The sequence below is a fragment of the Neurospora crassa genome, linkage group II (genome assembly GCF_000182925.2).
Source record: "Neurospora crassa OR74A linkage group II, whole genome shotgun sequence".
Lineage (NCBI taxonomy): Eukaryota > Fungi > Ascomycota > Sordariomycetes > Sordariales > Sordariaceae > Neurospora > Neurospora crassa.
In genome coordinates, this window is record NC_026502.1 from 3,403,708 (window position 1) to 3,418,711 (window position 15,004).

Below are 15,004 nucleotides of genomic sequence, written 5' to 3' on the forward strand. Positions count from 1 at the left end.
ACAGCCGGGAAACATGCTCCTAGCGGATCTCGTCCCGGAGCAGGTCCCGCGCTCGCTTGTCTCCCTGGCAGGTAGGTAACGTATCCTGTGCGTCGGTGTCGGTGTTGATGTCGGTGTCGGGTCGGGCTTTTCACGGACAAGGGAAACAATTTTTTTTTCTGCTGGTGAGAACCTCAAAGGTCACGGCAAAAAGGGACCCGCCAAGAAAGCGACGCCGGAGCAATTGGCACGGATAGACCCCACGTTTAGAGTGGCATTTCCCTTATCTCCCAGACCAGTGATTGGCCGGACAGTGCTAACAGCTGCCATCGATCGAGCGATCAGTGAAATCGTTTCACCAAAGTGGAAGCTGCCCGGCGCTGGACTTGGGCTCGGCTGGAGCATTGGGTGCGGATGCTACCATACCGTGCTACAGTAGCCCAGAGTTCACACCATTCCAGCGCACCTGCCGCCGCCATCACGCTGTTGCATGCTCCGCCGAACGATCCAATCTCGAGAGACGACACACATCATCACTAACTAAGTAACAAACAACCAACGGCAGGCCGGCTTCTCCAACCTCAGGTCGGTCTTTCTCGTTCGTCATACAAAGTCCCCAGACCCCCGACGACGGATTACGGACGGACTCGGAATCGCCGAACGAACCTCGCTCACATCAGCTTCCACTCTGTCGAGTTGCTTGCTTGCTTGCTTGCTGCCCGTACCACTCCGCGGCTTTTCGCTGTCTTGCGTTCACTACCGCGACAACAACAACCACCACCACCACTGCCGCCTCGAGCCAACGTCCGATCCCCTTTCCGGACCATCCCTCCACTACCCCCGTCCACGGACACGGCCATCCAGCGTCCCGCCCGCTACCGCGATTCCGCGGTTTGCATTACTCGAGCATTTTCAAAACGCCCAGCTCCGGGATCCGATCCCCCACGACCTCTTCCCCGCCCAGCTTTGGCCGGCCGAAGACAGGACACGGACCAAATCATCTGAAGAAGGGATCATTGCGCGACTGGGGACCAGAGAGAGAGAGATTGTGTGAGAGAGACATTGACAGGATACAAGGCGGGACGACAAGAGTCTTTATTTGGTGGTGTTCAGTTGGGTAACTGAAAAACAACACAGACAAGGTTGGCTGTTGTCGTTGAAGCCAGCGCCTGAAATTACAAGCCAATAAAAAAAAAATCAGAAAAACAAAAAAAAAACCAAAAATCCAACAAATCATCAAAAGTCTCCAGCGAGGACCTCGACAACAAGAAACAAGACCCGCGCGCATTGGACCATTGTACTGTCTACGCCTGCAGTGCTGCTCTGTCAGAAACAATCGCCAATTATCCCAGGCCATTTCCTGCACTCCGGTGGGGGCTTGAAAGAGAATCGACGTGCGACAAACAGCCTCCTTCACGGCGTCCTTGTCGGTCGTCAACCACCACTTCTGATCGTTACTAGACGCAGATTCGCTTACACTTTCGCCCTTCCCCCCTCCCAGAAAGAGGCTGAGAGTCTTTGGTATCCTTTGATCGCGACATCTCAAAACCACTGCAGGGTATATAACGCCCGCATCGTTCTGTGTGCTTCCCTAGGACCAACAATCTCCAATCTCTTCTTATCCTTCTCCAGTCTGAGCAGGACCCCTTAACACTCCGCTTCCCCGCGATCGTATCTGTTGGTCTGGTTTTCCTGTCGATACCCACGATACGTACAACTTTTGGACAGTATCGCCCAGCTTGTACGCCCAATATCACGAGAGACCAGACCAATATCCTACATCGACAAGTCACTAGTAGGCAGCCCCATCGTCTACCGCGCCTTTCGACATCAACTGTTTTTGCGCCGTAGTGGCTTTCCTAGTAAACCGTCTCGTCGTACCATCTCGAGCGCATGCTTCCGTCTTACGCCGCCATGTCTTCTCCTAACCCGAGAAAGAGACCGGCCCCGGGCGCCTCGCCTGTTGTGCCCCTTCCTCTTCAGCAGATGCCGCAACAGTTCACTCCCGGCCCAGCGGATCAGGTGTTCCGGTGGAATAATCCCCCAGACGCAGCAGCGGCACCTCTCAACTCGTTTGGAATGATCTCCACGCAAGCACCGTTTCCGCAGCCTATTCCAGCACCTTCCACTGCCCTCGCGCGGCGCCCGCCAAGTCGGGCCCTTGTCACCACCAATCAGTTCAACGGGACGACCGACACCTGGGCCTCATTTAGTGACGATGCTGCCTATCCCCTGGGGCATAACGTGCCTCCAATGGATGAGCACGACAACATTGAGCGCCTCGAAGAGATGGCGCAGCGTGCCAAGCGGGAAGCGCAGGCCAAGAGAAAGCAGATCCCGCCTTTTGTCCAGAAACTGAGCAGGTGTGTTTGTTATTACCCTAACCCATGTGATTCAAGAGTATATATACACAGACAGTATACTGACCTTGTTATGTGCTCAGCTTCTTGGATGAGTCTAGGAACACGGACCTCATCCGCTGGTCTGATAAGGGTGACTCTTTCATCGTCCTTGATGAAGATGAGTTCGCCAAGACCCTCATCCCGGAGCTCTTCAAACATAATAACTATGCCTCGTTTGTGCGGCAACTCAACATGTATGGTTTCCACAAGCGAGTAGGCCTTTCGGATAACTCGATGAAGGCATCTGAAAGGAAGAACAAAAGCCCAAGCGAATATTACAATCCTTACTTTAGGCGTGGTCACCCCAACCTTCTGTGGCTGATCAATAAACCCAAGAGTGGAGGAAAGGGAAACAAGCCAAACAAAACCACGCCCAAGGCCGAGGGAGAGGCGGACAGCGAGGAGGATGCCGGTGGCGAAGACCCATACGCTGGTCAGAACTACTCGTCAGCCCAAGTCGGACGTGGTTCTTCGGGTGCTGGTGAGGTTGGCCCGTTACACAAGAAGGACCTGGTAGCAGTCAAGTCTCAACTAGATCGGCTACAACAGCAACAGGTTGCCATCTCCAGCTTGCTACAAAAGATTCGAGCTGAACATACGACCTTATTCCAGCAGGCCCTCACGTTTCAAAACCAGCATGAACGTCACGAGAATTCGATCAACGCCATTCTTAACTTTCTTGCTAACGTGTTTCGAAAGTCGCTGGAGGAGCAAGGAGGGACGCAGAGCGTGCAGGATCTCTTGGCAAGCATCATCCCTAACGCTCAGGTTCACAATCAGAATCAAATGCCCCAGGCAAATGTGGTCGACCTCGGCGGCTTCGTCAACCATCAAGTCCACAACAATACGTCCATGGGAACACCGAAGCGTCAACAGCGTCTCCTGCCCCCTATCCCCCAGCAGGGTGTAGCCAAGGTGCACTCGCTTGCCTCATCAGCCTCTCCTGCCCCAGTCCATCCCCAATATCAAGCGCAGCAGATGGGCTCCGTCACAGAACTCTTCGACACAACGCCGGGAGACAGCCCATCTTCCACATTCATGAAGAACAAGCTACAAAACAACCCTCAGGAGGGGATGATGAAGCTCATTCAGGACACGAATGCTGTGAGCGCCTCCGGAGGTGTTGATCTACCAGATATGGCGACCAAGACGCATGTGAATGCCCTAAGCAACGACCAGCGCAACAAAATGCTCAGCATCATGGCCGGAAACCTTCCCTCGACTAACGGTTCGTCACCGGCCCCAAGCCCTACAGTACCTGCCGTGCCTACCCCAACAGCGACGATGCCGCCAGTTTCCACCATCCCCACGGTACCTGTTACCACTGCTGCTGCTCCCCCTACCCCTGTCGTCCCCAACCACGCTGCACCGAACGCGCTTTCTCCTGCCCTCGGCTCCATGCCGCCGCCGCCACCATTCCCCAGCTACTCCCACGAGGAGCTGGACGCCCTTCAACGGCTCCAGGAGGAACAAGCCAGCCAGATCGATCGGCTTACGAGCTTGCTCGGTCCGTTGAGTCCCTCCGGTCGCATCCCCGGTATCGACGAACACGGCAACCCTAACAGCGCCGCCGGGTACTTTGACAGCACTGACATTGAGCAATACCTCAACGACAACGCCTTTTCCGATCCTGCTTACGAATTTTCCGGGCTACCCGGCGCCAACGGAACCGGCGACGGCGCTAGCGACTTCAACTTCAATCTCGACGACGGCTTCGATCTGACGAACCCTACACACACCGGCGCCACTCCCACTCCGAACGGTGGTACTGCCACAACAGCCGGCACCTCCAACACTGGCGGCCTCTCCGTTCCCGGCGGCGGGTTCGACTCGGGAAGGATATTCGAGCACAACTCCCCTGTCAACACCCCCTCCCCCTCGGCTGCAACGGAGGAGATCAGCAAGAACGATTTGGAAAGCCCTGAGCGCGATCCGAAGAGGCGGAGGAAGGGCTAGAATCCCGGAGATCGTAACTCTTCTTCATCTGTTGCTTCTGTCGCTTCCTATGCTCCTCCTTCTTCTTCTTCTTCCCACCATCGCCAGCCTCCTTCTATTTTGTCTCCTTCTCCATTGAGGAATTCTCATCCGCCTCGTCACATTTCTCCGGGAACTCCTCCTCTTTCTTATCATCAGTCTTATCAACCTCATCACAAACCTCAAACTCAACATCACCAAAACCACAACCACCACCACCACCATCACCAGCAGCAGCAGCAGCAGCGGAACTCTCTCAGTCCCCCTCAGCAGATGCCGGTGCCTCCTCCTAGGATGGCATCCCCTTCGGACGTGTTTAGAGCAAATCTACCTGGATGGCCGTATACCAATAATACGCAGACTCAGACGACGCCGGCGTGTCAAGAGCACCAGTCGGGTTTAGAAGATTGATGGTTTTTTTGTTGTTGCTGTTGTTGCTTTGGAATGATGATTTGCTTTTTCATGGCTTGATAATTTCAGGTGATAATAGAGCAGATAAAAACCAAGGCAGCAAAAGAGAAAAATAACGACGGCGGGGAAAGATAGTCGTAGGCATATGTTACGTTAGAGGATTTCATTGGAAGAGAAAACAAAGAGAGAGAAAAAAAAAAAAAAAAAATGATGATATCGCTGGGTGGTTAAATCGGTGCCGGTGCATGAGGAGTTGGTCCGTCGGTCGGTCACGGACGGCTTACAGCAAGAAAAGGGATACAGTAGTAAAATAACCGTGTAAGGTACTAGAGTGAGTGATTGAGTGGGTAGAGAAAGAAGAAGAGAAGGATCGGTTATCTTATTACTTTGTCTCAACGGTACGCTTTCCTTTATTTCTCTTTATCACTTTTATTATTATTCACCTACTTGGAGTGTGGTGAAGGTCACATATACTCTCTACTCTTATTTCTGGTTCTGGTTCGGTCCCTGTGTGTGTACTACTTATCTATCTTATTTAGATTTTATGGATGGATGAAAATCCGGGTTTTGTGTGGTGATCACACACTTCATATTCACTATTTGACCCTTGTATCATTTGCTACTTGTTCAGGGATTTGTGACCAAGTATTCCTCACTACCATACTAGGTAGCTATACAATTTGTCTCTGTGGTGTGACTTTGGTGGAAATATTGATCCCTTCTAGCACTCCTAGTCCTTCTAGCTCTTCTGAAAATCATAAAGTCTATTGCTTAGCTTAGCTTTGCTTTGCTTTGCTGGGCTTATCAAAGCATAGCACAGCTTAGGTCGTATAAAACCGCATCAAGACGTTGTTCGTCATAACTTTCATCGTCGCAAGTTCATCCACAACTGAAGCCGCCAGCCGCATCGTGGTCGTATAAAGGCATAGCCATGACAGAGGCCTCCGATACCAACCAAAACCACGACGGCTGACGTTGGAATGTTACACAACCACCCTTCCTCGCCGGCTGATTAATAGTCCGATGGGAGAGCCAGAGAGATGTGGGAGCGCCAGAGAGAAGGTAAGAGTGAGAGGAACTGTGGTGCGAGGTGAGTTGTGCCGTCTGGGGTGTCATCATCGTCGTCATCATCAACATCATCATCATATCCCTCCTTGGTGTCTACCCTACTACAGCCGTGATAGCCGACCAAGTGGTCAAGATTCCTGCCATTTTGCACCTTGCACGCCGCACGCGCGTACTGTGTAGTACTTCTCCGCCGCTTGCTCCCTTCCGACAGTTCGATACTTTCGATACAGGGCGCGGCGTGGGGAGATTAGACAGCGCGAGTGGACAACAGATGTTGAGGGATGTATTATTGTCGGGGTGTGTGAGGCCAATGAGGGTTGGTGTGGTGGTGTGGTGTGTGCGGTTGCGTAAGAGCGTTTTCGCCGTTTGGTTTCCGACTTCGGTCGCTGTCCGCTTGATTATCCTTCCCCGTCTCGTTCGCTTCTGTGAGCGGCACGCCGTGTGGTATGTCGGTACTCGATTTCTTCCCGAATCCGGCTTCCCTCTCAGTCTCGGATAATTGATGTCGACTGGCTGGCCCGGCGTGTCTTCGTCCCAACCTCCAGCTCCAATCCCAGTTTTTCATCTCTTCACTTGGCCAGCGGATTAGCATGCACCGTAACCCTTTCGATTCTCACCTCCTCCTTGATCCGATTCTTCTTATCCACCTCCAATCCCTCCAGCTTTGCCAGCGTCTGCAAGCTCTCGTCTCCAATCAACTTCCCGAACACCGTGTTCAGCCCGTCCAGATGCGGGGCCTTGTCGAACAAAATGAAGAATTGAGATCCGTTGGTGTTGGGCCCCTTGTTGGCCATGCTGACGATGCCCCGCTCGTTGTGTCGCAGCACTGGCCGGATCTCGTCTTCGAAGGTCGGGCCGTAAATGGACCGGCCGCCCTTGGGGTTCTCGGGCGGGGAAGGGTTGGCGGGTGCGCCGGTTTGCACCATGAAGGAGGGGATCATACGGTGGAAGGGGGAAGCGTTGTAGTATCCGGAGGCGCAGAGTGCTAGGAAGTTCTGCGAATTGGGGGAGGAGAGGGTTAGTTTGTGAGTGCCTTTGCGCGTGGGTGGGTGGAGAGAGGAAGGGGAAGGGGAAGGGGAAGGGGATGGGATCGAGACGTACTTCTGCTGTTTTGGGGACGCTTTCGCAAAAGATCTCAATCTTGAGATCGCCGAGTGTTGTGTGGAGTGTTACAGACATGGTGGTGGGTGTAGATCTTTCTTCTCTGGCTGGTTCAATGGTTGATGGGTTGTTCTTGTTTGGGTTGTGATGTTTGGTCAATTGGTCTGGAATTGTTGTGTGACGTGCAGTTGGTTGCTACTGCGGAACCGAATTGCCTGCGGCACTGCACCACAAGTGGAAGCCTGCCGGCGCCAAGCGCTTGTGGTTAGGTGGGCGGTTGCCGGGGGGGCCGCTGATGGGGGGGGGGGGGGGGGGGGCTGGACTGGACCTGAAGGCCGGGCGGGCGGGATCTGATTGATCGGGCTGATTTCCCTGGGCTTGCTTTCCATTGCATGCAGCAGCTGGAAGCTTTGACCATACCAGCCCTATCGGCCGCCTGGCCCCTTGGCCCTTGCTTGCCATGCCGCTGCCTGCTGAAAGAGGCATAAACAACCTGACCAACTCTCCCTGCACTTGTTTCAGTCTATCATGGCCCAATGTCTCACTACTCAAGTGGGAATACTGGTCTGGATGCGCAAAGGGATCAAGGACGTCATGGTAGTCAGGCACCGACCTGAAACGGCCCGCGCTGATGATCTGATGATGAATGGTTGAGTTTCCTGAATTCATTGTGGACTAGGTACTGAGGTCAAGTTTAAGAGTGGAAGTCAACGGGGAAAGAGTAACAAGTTCCAAGGTTGGACATGTGGGAATCCGGGTTGAAGAACTGAACTGAGATGGGGTAATCGAGTGCTATATTACACGTACACTAGGTGTATACTGTGTAGAGATTGGTATGTAACTTTGATCTTGATCTTGAAGAGAACTGGATCTGAAAGTTGAGATGGACGCTCATCATGTCAGTCGGAGCTCACCTCAACTTCCACTTCTCCACTTTGACTGTCCATCCCGCCTGTTCCCCTGGTCAGCTACACTACCACCAAGAAAAGAAAGCTGAAGGATGCTAACGCTGTAACAGTGCAGCCTTGCACATGTTCGGTTAGTGACCGCCATCCGCGTTCCCCACCGCCCAAGGAAGGGGGGCCCTTGAGGTTGGGGATAATCCTCGGTGACGTTCCGAGGACCAGGCACTTTCTTCCTTCAGCTTTCCATCCTCCGGGCCTCCCTCTACACTACTATCTCTTCAGATCCACACTTAGTCCTGGTCATATCCGGCTAACGGCTCTTGACGTCGTACCCTGACCGAAAAGTTGAGAGTTCGTTGAGCTTGTCAGTCATTCGCAAACTGAAGCTCCCGTCTTTTCTTCTAGCCGCGACTGTCCTTGGCGCCTGCCGGCCTCGCATCTTGTCACACCTATCCTTTTCCCCTCCCTCCTACGGGCAACCCTCCAGCCCGGGAATTCACTTATCAATCGACAGCATCCATCATCTGACGTGGTGTTTTGCCGTTCCGATACCTCGCTACCCAGCTAATACGACCTCCTGCCGCGATTGGCCCCTCCATACACTGTTGACGGACAAGGCGACCCGTCTTCAAAGCTGACTGACTATATCGATCCCGTCATAGGGCCCTCACATTTGCCCTCAACTTGGACGACGACCACTTCTCTTCGGCCCCCAACGCCGCCGGACACCAGAGGGCTTTCCCGCGCCCTAACGTGCCTGAGCAAACGCTGCACCAACAACGGCGGTTGTGCGAGCGTACCGCTTGGCCGTCTAGTCGAACTGGGTTTCTTTAGTCTACCTACCTAGGCTTGCGGTCAACAAACAGTTGGCTGAGTGTAGCGTTCACCTTCCGCCATCCGCTCACTAGTCGAGGAATGTTAAGCCCACGATACTTGTCCAACTAGTCTGTTCTGTCCGTCTCACCAATTTCACGACGACGCCTCTTTCCCCTTGCCAAAGCATAAGCGACGACATTGCCTACCCACAACTGCACCACAGCGACAACGCGCGTCAATTGCGACCTTGCATTTGCCTTCGATAACTCCGGACGGGATGCAGTAACCCTGCAAGCGAACCCCCAGCCTTATCGATACAAACATTCGCGATCGCCAGGGGCCAGAAGTGGTCATTTCGTTCCAAGCGCTACCAAGCCCCTCATTCGCGACTCCGTCGACTGCCCAGTTGTGGCACGGCGAAGCCGGTCTCTACAACACGTTCATGATCCGCTCGTCATCTTCGACCATATCCTCACTGTCAACACGACGAACCTGTTCCGAACAACTTCGCACCCGGCGCTAACGGCACCATGAATGCATTAGTTGCCCAATATGCTCCGGCCACGGTGAGGATATCGGGACCACCCAACAGCAGCTTTCTGGTGGGCTACCCCGGTATCTCTGCCACGTTGGTGAGTTTTCTTCCCGTTTGCGCGGACGTCGCCGATGCTAACTTGCGCTCTCATAGCCAAGAATAGTAGGGAAAGTCGAGATCCGACCAAGCGCTGGCTTTTCCGCACCCGTCAGCGTATCCATGGTGCGCATCTGCCTCCAGCGACGAGAAACCATACACCCTGCTGCCGAGAGCATGGCGAAACGACATCTCGGCACACCGCGACGCGAAACCGTGGACCTGGTGGGCAAAGAGGTGCTGCTATTCCGGTGTGTATCGGGGAAAGAGGCGGAGAGCGTAATAGCAATGGACCTGCCGTTCCAGATATTTATACCCTATGGCCGGGGAGGAGAGGAAATAAATCGTCGAATTCCGCCTGCGAGCTTGCAACTGCCCAGCCGAATCGCCGAAACATACTACGAGCTCGTGGTTACTGTCCAACAAGGCCAAAGCACACAAAACAGATACACCTTCCCCATACCAATACAGCGATACGATACCCTTTCGACATTTGGAATGTACAACCGGCCCGAAAGCAAGGTTGTCACGGCGGATAGCATCGTGACCTTGGGCATCTCACTACCAAAATGGAGCTATGGGCCATTAGATCCAATAACAGTCTTTATCAAGCTGGCCCCAAATCCGGACATGATGAACAAGGCAAAAAAGGTTACGATAAATAAGATAACATTGGCCATCGAGGAGGAAATCACATTCAACCCCGAGGGCGACGAACCAACCAAGAAAGTCAACAAGATCGCAAAGCACACACAACCAGTAGGGGTCAAGTTGACCGAGACCGGCTATGTCACAAACTTGGGGCTTGTCTTTCCGGCGCGAGATCTACGAGACCCCGACGGCATTGTCAAGCGCGGAAAACCCGGGTTTCCCATGTACGAAGTTACGAGCTTTACGACGTCATCAACATTGTACAAGATTGAGTTCTTTTTGAGCATAAAAGTGAGTTGAGCAACTGAAAACATCAGACAGATCGGTCACTTATACCTCCACAGGCACACATGAACTCTGCAAGGGACATAACTCTACGACAACCGATCGTTATTTGCCCAATGGACCAGCAAGCGTGTAGGGATGAGATGGACGCGATTGAGCAAGCAGCAAAGGATGCATCCAAGGTCGACCCAAACAATCCGATGCTCCCGGACCGAGTCATTGTCCGATCCAACGAGCGAGATGCGATACGGCATCTCGGGCTTTGCGAGGTGGGAGGAGTGAAGAAGATGCTGATCGAGTGAATGGAACCCGATGACCGGCAACTGGCATGTTGTCGGTGCGATAACGCCGTCCACGGAATCCGGGGTCAGAGTAGAACACCCCGTCCATCGAGAAGAGAGGAGGCCGCCCGACAAACACCGGGAAATTTGGGGTCGAACAGCCAACGTGGCGTTGAAAAGAGTGCTGTCACACACCATCATCATGCTGTACGGCCGTGACCTTGACTAGGGTCGATAGCCTACTAGCACAGGGTACGATCAAATAAATACGTGATGGAAGTACTCGACGGTCCGCGGCGACTCTTCGAGCGGCACTTCGGGAGAATACGGAGTGCCCTGAAGAGCACTGCTATTGTTGAGCCGGGACGAACATTGAAGGTTCCCATTTGGAACATCTTCCACCGACAGGCTGGTATCAGATTCGGCATGCTTATGGGTTTGTTTCTATTCCCACGACTGTCAAGTATGTTGGAAGGGGCAACTTAGGCGGGTGCTTTCGGGGCGTTGCTCGGTGACATGTTGCGGGGGTTCTTGGGTTTTTCTGGTATGATAACTTAATCGGAGGATATACCGGGGCTAGAACGGCAGGTCGATAAAGGGACAAAGATCATAATGACTAGGGTGACAATTTTCTACTTCTTATAAAGTGGGTGGGAACACAACGGTGGCATTGTTGTCAAAGGGATATACGAGTCTTTTGATAATCATGGAGGCTGTCAATGAGACGTTGGGCGGATGTGTACGTTTATTAGTTTCAGAGGCAAGCAATGGCAAGCCAGCCAGTCACATCAGATAACTTTATTGGCGTATGGTGTTGGAAGGCGTTCAGGTAGCGGAATGAAGAGGGTTGATGAAACAGACACAGACCCTTCCTTGAATGTGACATCATTGAGGCTTTGCGGTGGATCCAAGAACATACGTTTGACAAAAAGGAGGTACTACAGTGACCAGCGAGAAATACCAAAGACAATGCAAGGAAAGACCAGCAAAAAAAGATATTTGCGTTGACAAGGACGAGATTCGAACTCGCGAGGTTTCCCATTGCGGTTTCAAGTTAATCATTAGATAACCTAAACACAACGCCTTAACCACTCGGCCACCTTGCCTAGTGAGCTTGTTGAAAGGTTAAGCCGTGCTTAGCTCTTTATGTACACTACTACGTAGAGTACGTGGCAGGCAGCTATGGAGTACCTAAGTTTCACAAGTCAACTAACGGATCCACTTTATTTTTCGACTTCATGCAGAACTTCCTTACTTGTGCCTTTCTCATTCAAAACTTCCTCACTTTAACACAACACACGACTGACACATTTTCACCAACCTGAAAGATAAACCAAAAATCAAGGCGACAACCCTACCCAGTAGAGCACCATTACCAACCAATAAACTACACACAGAACAACAGCCAAGATGCCTCTAGACGACGACCTAGAAGATAACCCCTCCCTCGTCCCTCCTCCCTCCACCACCACCACCTCCAGCAACGCGACCGGAGATGCTGCCACCATGATGGACGAAGTCGAAGAAGCCGAAGACGCACCCACCGCCGACTTCCGCCTTTTTGCCTCTACCTACTCCAAGACCAAAAACATCAGCGCGCAAACCATCCGCAAGGGCGAAAAGGACTTTGAGTCGCACGGCACGCGCGCGCAAGCATCCGCGCTCGACGCCAGTCGCGACGCTATGCGCGATGTTCTGAGTTATACCCGCGTGCACAATACCAAATCGGCCTCGGGGTGGTGCAGGGGTTGGTATTTTCCTGATTGGTGGAAGGACTGGCCGGAGGATTGGGAGCAGCAGAAGTTGACGAAGAGGGGAAAAGAGGGAGCGGGGGAGGATGATGAGGAGGAAAAGGACAGGAAACTACCGCCGCTGCATGTGCGAGATCGCGTGGTGCTTCTGGAACATACTAATGTGGCTAGCCAGAGTCTCGGCAGGGCGGTCACGGGCTTGCCTAAGGATAGGCCGGCGAGGGGAAGGGAGTGGTTGTTACCTGAGGAAGCGCTGTATCTGGTAGAGAGAGGGAGTTTGGATCTGTGGTGGCCTACGAAGGGGATCGAGGAGGTTTTTCCTGCTGATGGATCGGTGCCGGCTGCTGCGGCTGCTACTACTTCTGCCAAGGGAGAAGGAGAACAACGAACCGAGGAGGACGAGGAGGATGATGACGAGTACAAATACGGCTTGCCACTGTCCCTCCAGGCAGCATATGCTCTGCTCATCGGCGAAGACGGAGAAAGAGGCAAAGTCAGCTTGCAAAAGTTCCAAGTCTTCAGCCACCTGAAACGAGCAGGCTACAACGTCATCCGGGCACCGACCAACCCTCTTCCTGTCCAAGAGGACACTCAACTCACGACAACAACACAACCAGCATCCAAGCCCATATCCGTCACAGAATGGCTCATCTCCTGCCTACCCCAATCGAAATCTTCCCCCACCGATCCCCCGCCTTACGGCCCTCTCGTCCCGCCAGGCTTCTACCGCTCTTACAACACCATCTACAACTACCTCTCTCTCCGCCCCTCGAGCACGAGCAGTAGCGCCTCTCCCACCGCCGACAACCAGCCTCAGAAGCCCCAATCTCCAGAGTCTGATGAGTCTGATTCCGGTTCCGACTCACCCTACAAAATCCACTACCACGTGTACAAAGCCTCCACAAAATTCACTCGCACCCGCCCCCCGCCCCCGGACTTTTACATCAGCGTCATCTCCGCAAAGGACACGTCCATCCCCACCCTCTCCGAGATCTCTAGTCTGCTCGCCTCTGCACCCGCCGATCTCCCCAAGGCGGAATGGCTTGCGGGAGGCCCGGCAAGGCTTTATGCTCGCTTGAAACATGGCTACAGGAATGTCTTGCTGGCGGTGAATGATCATGGGGTGATCAACTATATGAGGTTTGCGGAGGGCGGGTTTGCGAAGGAGGAGTTGTTTAGGAATTATGATATGAGGGTGAGTGGAGGACCGAGAAGGGGTGGCGGAGGAGGAGGGAAGAAATCCGGGAACAATAATGGTAGGGGAAGTAGAGGAAGGGGAGGAGGAAGGGGTGGTGGAAGGGGTGGAAGGGGAGGGCGAGGTAGGGGGAATTAGACTTGGGGGGAATGGATGATGATCGAGGTGGACTGATTGAGGTTGAGTTAAGAATTACTCGCCTCGAGGTTGTTGCAAAGTGCTGTATCATAGAAAGACTATACCCGAGTTAGGCAGACAAAGCATTAGAGAAAAGCTAGAATGACAGGTCCATGTCAACAATCCTCACTGACGAAAAAGTCGAAGCCTCTGATTGTCCGAAACAAACCTTTTACAGACTCACAACAAGCACAAAAGTTCATCAAGGAGCATACATAATCTCACGAAGCTCCAGAAGGATATCGCGCAATCTCATCATTTTGATCTAGTATCGAGCCTTCTTTAGCCCATCACAAACTCCTTGCAATGCTATCCACTTGTCAAGCTACCTCATCCCTTCCTTTTTGTCTTCCCTCATTCTACTTCCCTCACACTCTTTTATTTCCTATCGTGTTCCCTTCCCTTTTCTCCCTTTCTATCAGTGTTCCATCCCCAAAACTGAACTGATCAAAAACTGCTACTACATGTAACGAAAGCAAAACTTTTCTGCATACTTTTTAAGAAAATGTAGATGAAAACGATGATGCTGATAAGCGCCTGACCTGACCTAGCCTGACCTGGACCAAACTAAACCACAACCGACCCAAACTAAACTTTCTTAATCTGAAGATTTGAGAATGGCAAAACGCAAACTCAAATGATGGAAGGAAACGGGTATTTTGAAACGAACGCAACCTTGGATGAAGCAAAAACAAACAAACCCAAAACGGAGAAAAAAGAGAAAAGAGACAGACAAAATAGTAAGAAAGATAAGAGAAGACGAAATAAAATACTACCTGACTGACACCATGCTAACCTATCTATGTTGGTGCGGATCAACTTTTCCCTCCATACGGAACCATAACCCATTGAGATGCTTGGTGGTGGTATTTGGCGCACGAAAAAAAAACCCAGTGACTCTGTTTTTTTTTTTCTCTTTCCCATGCAGTGACCGAGTAGTCATCCGCAATCGTAAAGCCATCCACTGGTGTTATCGGTGGTGTAGCCTTGGATCGCGGCCCTGGTAAACTGATCGCGCTTCTTCTTCTTCTTCTTTCTTGTTGTGGTGAACACGGAGGATATCCACGAGTTTGTGGCTGACTTCCTGCCCAAGCAATCAAGCCTAGGTAGAGAGCACGGTCGACCCAAAGCCCCTCTCCCCGTGCATGAATGCAAGGCCCGTCAATCGAGGTTGACTTTTTCCGACGCGAGGCAACTCTCTCTTTTCACCCCTCCTTCATTTTTTTCCATCTTCGTGAATCCATCCCCTGAATTTTCCTTTCCCCCTTCTCTAATACTCCAGCTCATTGAAAAAAACAAACTGAAGCTCCTACGTATTCTCAACATTACTCACTCACACATGCATTCACTCATTTACTCCCCCAAGCTCCTCCTTTT

The 15,004-nt window shown here is 52.4% G+C and overlaps 4 protein-coding genes and 2 non-coding genes across 6 annotated transcripts; 4 read left to right on the forward strand and 2 right to left on the reverse strand.

The window, feature by feature from the left end:
- The first annotated feature begins 471 nt into the window (after positions 1-471).
- Positions 472-5,415, forward strand: hsf-1 (heat-shock transcription factor-1). The gene is made up of 2 exons (XM_958069.2): positions 472-2,342; positions 2,423-5,415. The coding sequence occupies exons 1-2, from the start codon at positions 1,873-1,875 to the stop codon at positions 4,335-4,337; spliced, it is 2,385 nt and encodes a 794-aa protein (XP_963162.2). The 5' UTR covers positions 472-1,872; the 3' UTR covers positions 4,338-5,415.
- On the forward strand, positions 4,402-5,329 carry NCU14141. The gene has a single exon (XR_897812.1). It is a non-coding gene; the product is annotated as a ncrg59 (non-coding RNA).
- Positions 4,960-7,133, reverse strand: NCU10388 (peptidyl-prolyl cis-trans isomerase-like 3). The gene is made up of 2 exons (XM_001728009.2): positions 6,936-7,133; positions 4,960-6,829 (listed from the first exon to the last, which is right to left on the reverse strand). Exons 1-2 carry the CDS (start codon positions 7,011-7,013, stop codon positions 6,404-6,406), a joined length of 504 nt encoding a protein of 167 aa, XP_001728061.1. The 5' UTR covers positions 7,014-7,133; the 3' UTR covers positions 4,960-6,403.
- Positions 7,134-8,045: 912 nt separating this feature from the next.
- NCU08511 (arrestin domain conatining protein) lies at positions 8,046-11,361 on the forward strand. The gene is made up of 3 exons (XM_958347.2): positions 8,046-9,288; positions 9,345-10,229; positions 10,283-11,361. Exons 1-3 carry the CDS (start codon positions 9,187-9,189, stop codon positions 10,523-10,525), a joined length of 1,230 nt encoding a protein of 409 aa, XP_963440.1. The 5' UTR covers positions 8,046-9,186; the 3' UTR covers positions 10,526-11,361.
- A 148-nt stretch (positions 11,362-11,509) lies between these two features.
- On the reverse strand, positions 11,510-11,610 carry NCU15275. The gene has a single exon. It is a non-coding gene; the product is annotated as a tRNA-Leu (tRNA).
- A 191-nt stretch (positions 11,611-11,801) lies between these two features.
- On the forward strand, positions 11,802-13,719 carry NCU08510 (hypothetical protein). Its single transcript, XM_958346.2, has one exon. The coding sequence runs from the start codon at positions 11,915-11,917 to the stop codon at positions 13,586-13,588; it is 1,674 nt and encodes a 557-aa protein (XP_963439.2). The 5' UTR covers positions 11,802-11,914; the 3' UTR covers positions 13,589-13,719.
- Positions 13,720-15,004: the final 1,285 nt, after the last annotated feature.